The sequence below is a fragment of the Polyodon spathula genome, chromosome 10 (genome assembly GCF_017654505.1).
Source record: "Polyodon spathula isolate WHYD16114869_AA chromosome 10, ASM1765450v1, whole genome shotgun sequence".
In the NCBI taxonomy this organism is placed as follows: Eukaryota; Metazoa; Chordata; class Actinopteri; order Acipenseriformes; family Polyodontidae; genus Polyodon; species Polyodon spathula.
In genome coordinates, this window is record NC_054543.1 from 20,289,018 (window position 1) to 20,304,541 (window position 15,524).

Genomic DNA, 15,524 nt, shown 5'->3' on the forward strand with positions numbered 1-15,524 from the left:
CATAGGCAAAGGGCCCTTTCAGAAACACAACACAGTTTCCATTTTACCATGCTTACAAGTCATGCTGAATGCTTCAAATAATATCTAGAGTAAGGTGGTTTGACTGAGTTCAGGAACTGCCCTTCAGTTCTAGTTACCTTCAATAGAAATATCTAATGCAGGTTAGATCAGCCAAGTGTCCTTATATTAAGCACCAGCCTCATCTACAGCACAGAAGTGTACAGCCAGAAAAACTAAAGGAAAATGTGTCAGATCACTAGACAGGATTTTAATTATATTGCTCTTTAATACTGATCTACAGTATTCTTACCAAAGAATGCGAGGGAGACAGGGGTGTGATTCCAGGATCCCCCAGACTTTTAGCAGGAGACGAGTATGCAGAAAAAACCGAATCTGTAAATAAAAGAAAATACAAAAACAATTTAGTTAGTAACATTTACCCCACTGTCACGGCTGTAAATACAAAATCAGAGCCTAATATGGGTTTGGGTCACTATTTCCACTGATCACACAGAGAGAGAGAGAGAGAGAGAGAGAGAGAGAGAGAGAGAGAGAGAGAGAGAGAGAGAGAGAGAGAGAGAGAGAGAGAGAGAGAGAGAGAGAGAGAGAGAGAGAGAGAGAGAGAGAGAGAGAGAGACTCAAACGTTCCTGAATTTTTGTTTAGAAACCCAATGTGATAGTGTAAGACTTGGATGAGGGATTTTCGGTTTCATTTTGTTTTCATGACTTGTTTTTGTTTAACCTTTTTATTTTAGCTCAGTGAGCTGTGTTTTTGGCTATAATTTGATTTAAGAAAAATAAACTTGCAGCTCTTCAGCCCTGAGTCTCCTTTCTGCCTCCTGACCAGCACAGACACCCAGCCACCCTACCACAAACCCACACAAGAAATATTTTTTTCTTGCAATATAAATACATATTGGTAAGCGATCAGGGTTTAACAGCGCTGTAACACACACATTCATAAAGTCCCAAGGATGGGAATTTCTGAATTCCCATCCAAAGCCATATGTTATAACTGCTTCAATGTTTTTATTGTAGATTGTGTTAATGATTAAAATTTGATGCTGTGTGTTCATAAAACACAAGAACAAAGACTTGTAAAAGTACAATTTTACAGTGGATAAGCAGTGAAATTTTAAAAGGCAAAAAAAGAAGGTATGAACAATGGAAAAAATTACCACAAAACATAACTCCACATAAACTTTTGCTTTGCAGCTGAAAATAGTCATAATCATTGCAAAGATTTGTTAAGAATATTATAATTCGTTTTTAAATAAAGGATAATTGCCCAGAAGAAAATTAGGTTGTGTCAAAATAAAAATTAAAATAATGCAAATATTGGTATGGCAACATTAAGAATTCGACCAAGTTTAAAAGGAAGTGAAAGGGTCAAAGGGCACAATTCCTTTCATAGAGCCGAAGAGTAAAATGTAAACATCACTCCCAGTGCCAAAAGACTTTCTTTTCTGGATTTGTTTCTTTAATTGAATGAAGACGCTATCAGCTGCAAATGCTTCCTTTTCATTTTTACTTTGTTGTTTGCTTTTTGGCCCCACCAAATTGTACTGTATTAGAACTTCAGCAGCCAGGGATCTGACTTGCATATTTAACTTCTATATTACCCTGACTCCATAAACTGGCTGCCGAATTAACATTTATTTTTACTCTTCATTTACTGACCAACTAGAAAACACAAGTTAAAAACAGAAAGACATTAAAGAAGCCAACCCTTATGAACAAGTCAGTCACATGGGATACCTTCAAGAACTAACGAATGCTTCCTCTTATAAAAGGTGAATGTAGTAATTGTGCTAAAACTAAGGATTAACATTGCGGAGTAAAGAATAAAAGGACAAGCAAGCATGGTGAAATACTGGTATAGTTAACCACTGGTAATAACAGTCTACTTAAATATAACTGAGGACCCAGCTAACACACTGTGTAATCTAATGTACAGCAGTGGGCAGAGGCTATGTACTTTTGCAAGAGTGGATACACAGTAAAGCCGACAAGAGATTTTTTTTTTTTTTTTTTTTTTTTTTTTTTTCAAACCCTCCCGAGTAGTTGAGAAAGGATTATGTTGAAAACATATTGCTCAGATACAAGCTATACAGGACAAAGCAAATATAAAGGTATGTATTTCTTGTAAACACTGCAGTTTTGTACCACTAGTCACAACTGAGCTTAATTACTTATATCCAGCGGTCAGAGACTTCAATGCTGCTAATTATTCCCCACATGGGAGGATATCTCTGGGGACAAGGATATAGTGGAGGTAGTCATACATACATACATACATACATACATACATACATACATACATACATACAGACGCGAGTCATACTATGCATACATCTGGAAAACCGCTTATCAACATTGCAATTAAACATTATTTAACGCAAATTATTTGAAGTCAGGGAATATGTGAGGTGTCTCTCTGTCTGTACATCACACTTACAGACATCACACTTACAGATTTCCATGTATCTTGAGAAGAGAATAAGTTATTCCACATACTCTAAATCATTCAATTTAGTATACATCACCATGATACTAACGCCCAATGACACATAGCTCTTAAATACCACCACTTGCCCAATTGTAATTAAACTATGTATTGCTGTTTCCTAATCTCTACTGTTATATAATTCTGTTGTTATACGTCACGCATCTCAACCGGTTCGTCACACTGACAGCTCTAATTGTGGATTTAAAGCTGTGGCAGGAGATGCATGTTACTGACATGCTTGTTAGACAGTAAAGGCTGAAACGATTCAACTGCTTCATTATTGTTGTTATCCATTTCTAATGTAATGTGAACTCTGGTGGTTGTAGGTTGGTTGAAGGTGGGTGCAAACAGTCTAATGCATGCATCTGAACGGTCTACTGAAACTAAGGAAGGTTAATTTGACCTGCCATCTACTTTTAAAGCAGGGAAAAACGTGTGGAACTGCAAAATCACTATGCAGTGGTGAGCTGAAAAGCAAAGAAAGTCCTTTTTATCAGAAATGTGATTCTCTAGATCAGCATTTCCCAAAGTGGTAGCTGTAAGGTTTCTGATGGGTCGCCAAACAATCTAAAAAAAAATATGATATGATGTTGTGGCAATGTTGCCCCACCCGTGTGTATTTCGGTGTTGTATGTTGTGTGTTAATGTTGGTGTATAGTCATTGGTACACGATATAATATGGGTTATTCGCACAAGTGTTTAAAATGAACATTTGTATTTAGGCACTATATTTATTGCACTTTTATTAATTCACGTGCAGTTGTACAGAGACTCCAATTGAATGATTGATTAGCAATCGAGTCTCAGTACAGCTGCATAAAAGCAGCATGTTTTCACTCACTCGGGGTTGTGTGTTCGGTGAATGGAGAACGGGCGTGAAGAGGAGAAAAGTAAAAACGTAAATTAATTTAACTCACCGTGTTTGTTTGTTCGTCTACTCTTTTGTTTGTCTGTTTAGTGTTTGTACATTTTGTTTGTATATTTATTCTGGCTAAAGTGCCGTGTATTGTGTTTTGTTTGTCTTGCAACCTTTTATTTTCTGCTCTGCTTAATTATTAAATGCTGAACGCAAGCAAGCATTCAGCTTCACCAAAACTCCACCTCTCTATGTCTCTTCTGTGTTGGTTCCTGTTTCTGGTCTGACGTCACCCACTGCAGCCGTCTTTGTGACAGATGTGCACACTGTTAAGATTCTCTTTCACTACGCAGTACAACGCTGCATATCCGTAGGGTGACCAGATAGCAAGAGTGAAAAATAGGGACACTTTCAGTTGGTGCGGGGAGGATAGTAACCTTGTTTAAATGAACTACTGCACAACGTAAGTGATGCAAAATATGTATCTTCTGTAGATAGGGTCTTTTTATTCATTCGCCTTCCTGTTTGCATTGCACGTAGGCAAAAACAAAAACGTAGAGAAACATAAAAAAATTAATAAATCAAAGCGGTTAACTTTATTGTTTACTGCTCAGATGACAACAATGTTTTAATGAGCCTATCAGTGCGTCTGTACTGGCTTGTCTATGACCTGTACTGTAGTAGTACAGTAGGGGGTGGGACAAAGTCAGTGCTGCATTGTTTTGATTTAGGTTAATAAAATCTACTTTTCAGTATTAGACGTAAAATACCAGAAATGGACGACAAAGCAAAACAAGCAATGTAAATTTTGGCTGGGGATCGTGTCAACACATTTCCCAAAGAAGCTGTACATGAAGGTAATTGTATTGCAAATCTTGTATCGTGACTTAAAGAAAATACGATCGATAGGTATAACTTCAGAATCACCCTGTCCGACGTCATCAAAAAGATGTCAAACACCGGTCTCTAGTCGTTTTTTCTCTGGAAAAAGCAGAGAAACCTTTGAATGGCCGAGTGAGACCGATAGGAGCTGACATAAGTAGAAAAAAAGGGGGCGGATCTGAACAATACGCAGAGGCCCTGCACCACAGACCTAAAACGGACATGAACAAAGATGATAGCTGCTTCCGCATCCAGCGCTCAAAGAATATCACAGACATTTGCAGAGCTTTTTGAGATGTTATAGTAATAAAATAATGACTTGGATCACATTATTGAGGAGTTTGGTGATAAAACGAGTGATCAGGAGATGATTTGTCAGTATGCAGCACGACTATGAAGAGGTAAAATACAGCGAATAAGGGGTAGGGCGGGGCTGGAAATGCAGTACTGAGTGTCCTGTTGATAGGCAGTGCCTTTTAAACCCGTTTTACTATTAAAAAAAACAAAACTTTACTTTAAACCGTGCGTGTAAAATAAACAGATTGTGTGAAAATAAATTGGACCTGACGTGCCTGAATAAATGGACCCACAAGGTTTAAAAGTAAGCAAATGTAAACGGGATTAATTAGGCTATGTTGCTATGTGGTTTGCTATAAGCCATCGCCACGCATCTCCACGCAAAGCCCTAAAAAAATGAATATATATTATATATACACAAAACGGTAAATGTACAGTCACTTGCGTTTTATGTTCAGATACTTGTGATTTTGAAAAAACAAAAACAACATGTCTAATCCTACTTCCAGCTTAAAGAAACAAAACAAAAAAACCTTGCTCTTACCATCTTATACTAACTTCAGTTTTTCTTACATTGGTGACAAGGATGATCTGCGCCCTCATGTGTCATTTGTTGTGAAGTACTGGCTCACGAAAGCCTTAAGCCGTCGGCACCTTGAGACACGGCATCCAGATTGTGTTGGGAAATGACAAAAGTTTTTCCAGAAGAAAGCTGATCAATTAGTTAACAGCAAGACATTCTTAAAAAACCAGTCACTGTCTCAGATAAGATGATGACTGTACCCTTGACTGTATACAAAACTGCACAACTGACTGTTGTTGTCGGTATGTTTGCAATGCTTGATGTTGAACTGAAAATTAAAACTGGTATTCATTATGTTGCAACACCATTTTAAACTGATATTGTAATGTGGAGGTAAAGGAAGCAATCCAGGCAAGTATTCTGGTCTCAAATGCACAGTTTATTTTACAAGAGCGAGCAGTTCAATGAAATACATGCAATAAACAATAATGAACACATGATAAATACAAGGGTTTAATAAATAGGCAGGTAACACACACACAAAGCTAATAGTCTCTGCATGTCTGACTCGGTAATTCAAAACACAACTCAGCCCCTCCCTCTGGCATGCTTAAATTTCGTTCGTCGTGCACGCTCCACCAATCACAGGCCTGCATTCCCGTCCCACCACCCAATATCTCAATGCACCCACATAGTCCATCAATACCCATGTGGGCTCTCCTGCTAATGCTTGTCTGCGATCAGCTGCAGTCCCATTGTCCATGCGAAGAGGATCCTTAACTCAAAAACCTGAGCTGGCTGTCGTGTGAAGGAATGTTTGTAGAAGCGCCCCCCCCCCCCCCCCCCCCAGTTCACAATATGTTAGTTTAATACCATTTTTTTATTAATAATTAATTTGATAAAAGCAAACATTTTAGAAAACTATCAAACCCTGAATGCTTATATAGTGTAGTATACTTACAAATAAATGAAACGTTGTTTTTTGATTGGTTAAGAAGTATTTCAATTAAAATTCCGAACAGTGAATAATTTTGGGTCGTGGGTTCATTATTCCTGTGTTCATTTGGATCCCCAATCAAAAAGATTGGGAAACACTGCTCTAGATAAATGTATGTGTAACCTATGCAAGTACTATACACATACTGGTGCCTACACAATACCTCCTTCAGTAGAGATTTACCCCCCAAGAGTAATCAAAATTAGACTAATTACTGACTCTCATCTCTGTCTCTGTTATTATCAGTTCCATTAATGTTTAATGCAATCTATGTTGTTAACCCTTTCAGGAGCAAGCATTTTTTCAGTGGAATGCTCTCCCCTGGACCAGGTATTTTTTGCCTCTGTTTGACTCTTCCTATAACAATTCACTGAAAATCCATTTTTTACAACAGCATCTTCAAAATGGTGTCCTTTTTTCAGAAAACTCTGGTGAACATTATAAAGTTCTTCAGAAACCATACAAAATTTACTTTCAACATAACACTTGTTTTATTTTTATTTTATTTATAAAAAATTTTAAATGTAAAGTATTTTTTATTATGTATTCTGTGCATGCATGTATAAAAACACGTTATTCTATGACCCGAGGGACCTTACAATACTTTCTGAAAGTTTTGTTAAAAAATATTAATGTTTGGGCAAATTACAAGACATTGGCGGTGTTTATATGACAGTTTTCATCACGACGGGTTTGCCGTACTTTTCAGAAAATGCGGTGCTATGCAGTTCTGGATTAGGAAACAAATCGCCCGTGCCAATGCAGATTACTCAATTCATAGTCGCTTAAGGGAGGGGATCTTTAAATGTCTGTGTCTGCTTACTAAATAGGAAAAGAACGACTCTGAATATCATGAGGAGAGCTTCATGCGTTGCCATGAAGATAACAACATTTAACAAGAGAAATTAATTAATGTGTTGCCATGGATATAAAATACAATTTCTACTAAGTACAAGTTTTACTACTTATGTGTGTGTGTTTGTAGAACATCTAAAAGTTAAATTTCATTAACACTAGAACGGCTTTTTACAATACATGCTTTTATTTAGAATATAACCTACAATATTCTATATATATATGACACACACACACACACAAACACACACACAGAAGCTTGTTGTTTTCGCTACTGGACCTGGCAGCCATCAATTCCTTTGTTTTGTACAAGGAATGCACCAGGGAAAATATCAGCAGGAGAGATTTCATCTTGAAGCTAGCCACAGTGCTTCAGCAGAGACGTTTCGACTAGAAAACTGCAGGCTGCAACACCTCAAGATGGATTTTGTGCTGCGAGTGGCACACACGAAAGAGAAATCATGTTACTTTCGTTTTAGATTAAAAACTACTTTTGTTTTTACAGTTTTTGCATTCAGTATCATTGTGTTAAACATGATCCCAGTCCGTAAAGGGTTTAAACTGTTCTGTAAATGGAAGTAACAACCATAAAAACGTAATTTGTTTTACAGTCAATAAAGAGCCTTGTGAAGAAGTCAGTGCTTTCACTGTATGAACTGTGTGAAATCTTTTACCTGCGAGTACATCAACTGTTTATCAAACACAGGAATTAGGACAGCGATCAGTTGCATGTCGTCAGTATCAACAAAAAAAGTTAGTCTTGCCATATGTACAACAAAATAAGCACAGTATTTGTACAAACAGATGGGGCCATGTAGGTTCAAATTTATCAATAAATCTGCGGTAATGAAAGTTTCATACAAATTGGATAAACATACTGATACAACAAGTGTTCAGATAGCTAGCATCAAATAACTTTTTCATATACAGTGGTCATGAGTGTGTATTTTTCTTTCCGGATCTCGTTTATTCAAATCCAACAACAGAATGATCGGGTGAATTGATTTGTTCCAAAGAATGCTGCATTGCTAAGAAGATGTGGTGCTTGATCTAAGGAGAGTAATTCTGATATCAGCTGTTAAATATAGGTTTAAAGAAATGTTAATGAAGGAACTTATTTCTCCACTTGTTTCCCTGTGTAGGTACAAGAGCTTCCCCTCAGCTCAGTCCTGCCCTGAACATCCTCTGCCACTGCACCCTGGGTCTATTCAAGCAGACACTTGTGCCAAATCTTGTGGAGGTATTGCGATGAGGACTAAGCACCACTAATCTGAGACCACTTGCAGCCTATGCTGTATTCAAACCAAGGCACAAGAGGCTTGTGAATTCAGTCGTTTACAGTGTACATGTTTGGGGGATTTTGATTTCTCTTATCAGTTTGGTGCCTACTAATCACAGCTCTGTGAAAACTGCTGTTTCACATAAAGCATTCTGCCATGCAGCGGAGGAAAGCACTCCATCAGTGAGGGCTTTAATCATTCACACAAGTGGCAGGAGGTACGGCGGTCCATTTGATATCGGTGTGTCATTTTCACAGTTTGGCTTTTCTGTACCTGTGCATTAGTCTCCAAATTGAAGGGCTGGCATACTTCATGCAGCGTTATTCATAGCAAAAAAACCCGAAATGTGCAACAATCAAGCTGTCAAAGGGAGGATGCTATTGTGGGCTCCGTGTCGGCTCTGATAAGCACTTTGCTTAATTGGCCATTTATATAAACGTAGGGATGAGATATAAGACACTGTGCCTGTATACCCAATTGCAGTTTTTTTTTTAACCATGGAAGCAGGATTTTAAAAAAGCAATCTGTCCCACAAGGTGCAGTGGCACCCTTGACATTCTCCATCTTATACCAACTGTTCTTCACCCCCCGCAGCAATATGTTCTTTTTTCAACTACTACATTAAAAGGAATACATTGGCATAAACCGTATATTATATATATTATATCCTATATATATCTATATATAATATATATATCTATATATATATAATATATATATACACACACACACACAGAGTACTGTGCAAAAGTTGTAGGCAGGTGTGAAAAAATACTGTAAAGTAAGAATGCTTTCAAAAATAGACATGTTAATAGTTTATATTTATCAATTAACAAAATGCAAAGTGAGTGAACAGAAGAAAAATCGACATGAAATCAATATTTGGTGTGACCACCCTTTGCCTTCAAAACAGCGTCAATTCTTCTAGGTACACTTGCACACAGTTTTTGAAGAAACTCGGCAGGTAGGTTGGCCCAAACATCTAGGAGAACTAACCACAGTTCTTCTGTGGATTTAGGCAGCCTCAGCTGCTTCTCACTCTTCATGTAATCCCAGACAGACTTGTTGATGTTGAGATCAGGGCTCTGTGGGGGCCATACCATCACTTCCAGGACCCCTTGTTCTTCTTTACGCTGAAGATAGTTCTTAATGACTTTCGCTGTATGTTTGGGGTCGTTGTCATGCTGCAGAATAAATTTGGGGCCAATCAGATGCCTCCCTGATGGTATTCCATGATGGATATGTATCTGCTTGTACTTCTCAGCATTGAGGAGACCATTAATTCTGATCAAATCCCCAACTCCATTTGCAGAAATGCAGCCCCAAACTTGCAAGGAACCTTTACCATGCTTCACTGTTGCCTGCAGACACTCATTCGTGTACCGCTCTCCAGCCCTTCGGCAAACAAACTACCTTCTGCTACAGCCAAATATTTCAGATTTTGACTCATCAGTCCAGAGCAAAGGGTGGAGGCAAGGAACTAGGGACACTACTAAATTGGGGAGAAAATAACAAAAAACTAATTGTCGACTACTAAATGTAAAGGGTGCAGCGGCTCAAACTGGATTCTATGCTGTGAGTGACACGCATGCAAGAGAAATCATGCTACTGTCGTTTTAGATTTAAAATATTTTTGTTTTCACAATTTTGTATATACATAAACCTGTTTACACACTAGTTTCTTTTGAAATGTTTATTTTATTACAATTTTTTCATTTTTTGAAGTAGTGCTTTATAGGTGGCAAGTTAGAAAAAAAAAACTTTTGTTCATTTAAATACGGCGTTTCGGATGTGCAGATGTTTGATATTATGTGCTTGAATAAAACTTTTGAGTTGTATCCGATAGTTTGCTTTCATATTTATATTGATGATGTTTAAAATGCATGCAGGTATGAGTATAGCTGCAACGGTTCTAGTGTTTAAGTAATCCAGAAATGTACAGTGTGTGTGTGTGTGTGTGTGTGTGTGTGTGTGTGTGTGTGTGTGTGTGTGTGTGTGTGTTGGCTATGTTTTCTTCGGCCTTTCTGCTGGAGTTTATGTGAGACGGGATCATGACTGCTAAAATCTTGTGAGCCACAAGCATGATTCTTGCTCAGGTTTACATGGGTTTTTACAGCTATTTTTAGTTTGAGAAATCGATTGACTCTGCCCTTAAGGTTATGCTGTCAAAAGGACATACATATCATACATATATATATATATATATATATATATATATATATATATATATATATATATATATATATATATATATATAAACTGTAAAATTATCAATACAGCATTCCCAGTCAATAAATCTCAAACAATAATAAGCCCCTTTCCTTAAAATATATCACAAACAGACAAGAACCAGGGATTGAGGGCATTGCATGCAACATGACAAGTTATCAGGGAGCTGTTCACATAAAATAGGTGTGTGAAAAATCTCAAACAATCAATGTTTTACTGTATAAGGATTTACATATGATACAGTTGAGCAGGCAGCCTGTATTCTGTGAAGAACTACTTGTATTTTTAGTTGACTTATGACTCACGGGAATACACAATAGGGAGTACACAGGAAGCAGCAACAGGAACTGTACAATTCCTAACACTTTAAAGCTCATTCCACTGAAAGTTAAATCTCTTATAAGAGTCCTTCCTAATCTAGGTCTCTCTGTGCCTAATGAAGGCCAAAGTCAACCCTTGCATGCTTGGTCTGTTCTGTTGTCATGACATAGAGTTTCAGAGGATCTGCTTTATCATCCGAGTCTCACTGATCGCTTGGTATGGTCTATGGTGTACTGCACGCAAGACAGCCCTCTACCAAATACAGCTATAGCCAAAAGTTTTGCATCACCTAGAAAATTAGGATTAAGACTTTTTTTTTTATTTTTTATTTTTTTTTTTAAAAAAACTATATAGTGTTAAATATATATAATAAAATTGTAGTTTCTTTTTGATGTTTTACTGATAGCCGTTTTTTCTGGAAAAGTCTACCAGAAGTCATAATAGTAGTATAGTATTTCCTGTTAGATTTCAAAATGTCACATTTTTCAATGTGTCAGTTTTTTTGCTAAGTATATGAAAAACTACAAAGTAGTGTGTAATTCAATATGTTAACATTATTCAGCAGGCTTCATTCGACTTTATGATGCAAAATCTGGGCCATATCTGTAGAACTAAGAAACTGCACATGTTTATTGATGATAGAAAAAAGAACAACATGGATCTTTAAAAAATGCTTACAGTATGTGGAGTTTTGGGATTTGAAAGTTAATGCAGGTCACAGTAGAAGTACAAGGTTCCCATAATAAAGAATTCAAGTCTGAGCACAGGAGATGCTGAATGGCCATTTTGACTGTCTTCAACTGTCCAGCTTCCCAGAGAACTGTGCACAAAACATGTGTTGCAATAGCTGAAGCCTGTATAGGATAGGATTTCCTAACACAGGTTTGACTAATTCTAGGCCTGGCTTCAGAATCAGAATGTGTTCCCTGAAATATAACGTATGTTCGGTCGCTACTGCTAATCATGTTGAGATTATATTTCTCATGCAGTCTTTGCTGTGCCAGGAGTGCAAGAGAGTGAAATACACTCTCAACATGATTAGAAGGAGCCACTGAACATAAGCATATTACAAGTCATTAAATCTAAATAAAATACTGATGAAAAGCTGATTTTAACATATTTGACGTCCTCCTAGGAGATAAGTGGTCTCTCATCTCCTTTCAAAACCTGCTGCAGAATTGTAAGGTCATATTGTTATATTATTTGAATGGAATGGGGAAGTCTTCAGTGCTGGCACTTAGGATTCTCCAGACACATTTAAAACAGGTAAATGCTAACAATGCTAACTCAATATTGGAGAAATCAAACTCTCTTAAAGCAATTAGTATCTAGCGGTGTAGTAGACAGCGTCAGGAAGGGAAGAGACAGAGCTGGAAACAACAAGGTTATAATAGTAATGTACTTTAAAAAGGTTTTACTGTGATTACTGGTAAACAAGTCCTCAACTTTATTTCAAATGAAGATAACAGATTCTCTTCAATTGATAAAAATAAGGATCTAAATATTGCCATGGTGATCATCTTTCATTATGCCATTTTTTTGTAAGAATCATAATTAATTCTAAATACGCTCCTAAAATGTTAATTGTAGCCTACTATGATTTCTCAATAAATGAACAGAGTACAATTAGCAACACTGACATTCAGCAAAATGGACAAAATTACAGTTAACAGAACTGTTTGTCCTGCCTCAGCTAACTTATGATTGGACTGCTGCAGAGAAAATACAGGTCTTTGGTTGGTTGATCGTATCATCGGTCTGATTTTAGGAAAACGTTAACTGCAGCTGACCACCCCTCACACGTAATGCACTGCAACCTATGGAATAGCCAAATAAAGCAATGGGCAACAAGATGGGTGTATGATGTATTTATACAGTTAATTTACAGATGTGTGGCAACAAACAGCAAAGATAACAGGCAGGACCTCCCTCCCCTCTTCATCTCAATCTACATTTCCATACTTTGATGGTACACGTTGGATGCCAATATGCCTGTGGAGCAGTGAAGAAGACATATAACTGTATATGTAAAAACTCTACCGCTGTCCATCATATCAATACAGTGATAAAACACATAACTGTGTGCATGTTTCCACACTCGTCTGTTGGGCATGGGAATACACTATAAATGTCAATATGATATGTACATTTTATATATGTTATGGAAACAATAGATAAAAAAAATAGAATTATTGCTTTTATGTTTTTGCCGCAAATTAACTATAGTGATGCAGTATATAGGTTTGCATCACCATCAATTTTAGGTAAACCGGACTCGCTATATCATGCAGCATTGAGGTACAATACAAATACAAGATTTAATACTCATCATTGTATATTATACGATTTGGTAGGCTGGACTTCTATGGCTTTACCTAGGTTGAAGCACTGGTATATTCTGGTATATAAGGCAATTTAATGTAAATTGTATGAATATACTTATTTAAATGAATACCTTATAGATTCCCATGATAACCATAGCCTCAGAGCTCATTCTTTTTTGCATTTTAAAATCCCAGATGTGCATACTGAGGCTGGTAAAGGATCCTTTGCTTATTATGCCCCATGGTCCTGGAATGAGTTCCAGTCCAAACTAAAGCAGCAGATCCAGATATCTTTATTGCAATTTAAGAGTAAACTGCATGATTTCATGACTGAGAGTTGTAACTGTTTTAAATAGTTGACTACTTCTGTGTATTTAGATTATTGTTATAAATGTGATTTGCCTGTGTCTTAATTGTATTTTATTGTGTATTATTCTTGTTGGCCGATTGACTTGCTGCTACCTGCTTGGCTAGGTCTCTCATAAAAGAGGTTTTAGTCACAATGAATACAGTAGTGGTATTATGTCATTAGAATATAAGGATATATATATATATATTATATATATATATATATATATATATATATATATATATATATATATATATATATATATATATATATATACACATACATATATACACATATACACACACACACACACACACACACACAGTACTGTGTAAAAGTTTTAGGCAGGTGTGAAAAAATGCTGTAAAGTAAGAATGCTTTCAAAAATAGACATGTTAATAGATTATATTTATCAATTAACGAAATACAAAGCGAGTCAACAGAAGATCAGGGATTTTGCAGGCATATAGTCAGGTGTATGATTAAACAGTTATACCAAACAGGTGCTAATGATCATCAATTCAATATGTAGGTTGAAACACAATCATTAGCTGAAACAGAAACAGCTGTGTAGGAGGAATAAAACTGGGTGAGGAACAGCCAAACTCAGCTAACAAGGTGAGGTTGCTGAAGACAGTTTACTGTCAAAAAGTCATACACCATGGCAAAACTGAGCACAGCAATAAGACACAAGGTAGTTAAACTCCATCAGCAAGGTCTCTCCCAGGCAGAAATTTCAAGGCAGACAGGGGTTTCCAGATGTGCTGTCCAAGCTCTTTTGAAGAAGCACATAGAAACGGGCAACGTTGAGGACCATAGACACAGTGGTCAGCCAAGGAAATTTACTGCAGCAGATGAAAAATACATCATGCTTACTTCCCTTCGCAATCGGAAGATGTTCAGCAGTGCCATCAGCTCAGAATTGGCAGAAAACAGTGGGACCCTGGTACACCCATCTACTGTCCGGAGAAGTCTGGTCAGAAGTGGCCTTCATGGAAGACTTGCGGCCAAAAAGCCATACCTCCGACATGGAAACAAGGCCAAGCGACTCAATTATGCATGAAAACACAGGAACTGGGGTGCCGCAAAATGGCAGCAGGTGCTCTGGACTGATGAGTCAAAATTTGAAATATCTGGCTGTAACAGAAGGCAGTTTGTTCGACGAAGGGCTGGAGAGTGGTACACGAATGAGTGTCTGCTGGCAACAGTGAAGCATGGTGGAGGTTCCTTGCAAGTTTGGGGCTGCATTTCTGCAAATGGAGTTGGGGATTTGGTCAGAATTAATGGTCTCCTCAATATTGAGAAGTACAGGCAGATACTTATCCATCATGCAATACCATCAGGGAGGCATCCGATTGGCCCCAAATTTATTCTGCAGCATGACAACGACCCCAAACATACAGCTAAAGTCATTAAGAACTATCTTCAGCTTAAAGAAGAACAAGGAGTCTTGGAAGTGATGGTATGGCCCCCACAGAGCCCTGATCTCAACATCATCGAGTCTGTCTGGGATTACATGAAGAGAGAGAAGCAACTGACGCTGCCTAAATCCACAGAATAACTGTGGTTAGTTCTCCAAGATGTTTGGGGCAACCTACCTGCCGAGTTCCTTCAAAAACTGTGTGCAGGTGTACCTAGAAGAATTGATGCTGTTTTGAAGGCAAAGGGTGGTCACACCAAATATTGATTTCATGTCGATTTTTCTTCTGTTCACTCACTTTGCATTTTGTTAACCAATAAATATAAACTATTAACATGTCTATTTTTGAAAGCATTCTTACTTTACAGCATTTTTTCACACCTGCCTAAAACTTTTGCACAGTACTGTATATATACAATTTTTGCAGAGGCTTGGTTGGGCACACAAGCCATCGTCTTATATATTATAGATTATAAAACGATGACTCGTTTGTCTACAAAAAAAAAAAAAAAAAAAGGGGTTTCTCAATAAGGTGTCTAGAAGGGCTAGTATTCCAATATTATCCAAATACTAAGTGGGTATTCGGTATCCAGAATACGGACGGATTCATTTGGAATTCCCTGTTTACATGGCATGGAATAGCTATTCAAATTTCCCACTATTCCAAATACAACTGGAATCC

General features: G+C 37.3%; 1 protein-coding gene across 4 annotated transcripts in view; it reads right to left on the reverse strand.

Annotated features, from left to right (window-relative positions):
* The window catches only part of LOC121321913 (heat shock 70 kDa protein 12A-like), a 90,024-nt gene that overhangs the window by 60,601 nt on the left and 13,899 nt on the right, over positions 1–15,524 (reverse strand). For all 4 annotated transcript variants that reach the window (XM_041261302.1, XM_041261299.1, XM_041261300.1 and 1 more), the window contains exon 2: positions 311–393. In XM_041261302.1, the coding sequence (XP_041117236.1) occupies positions 311–393 (83 nt within the window). The remainder of the gene's footprint in view (positions 1–310; positions 394–15,524) is intronic.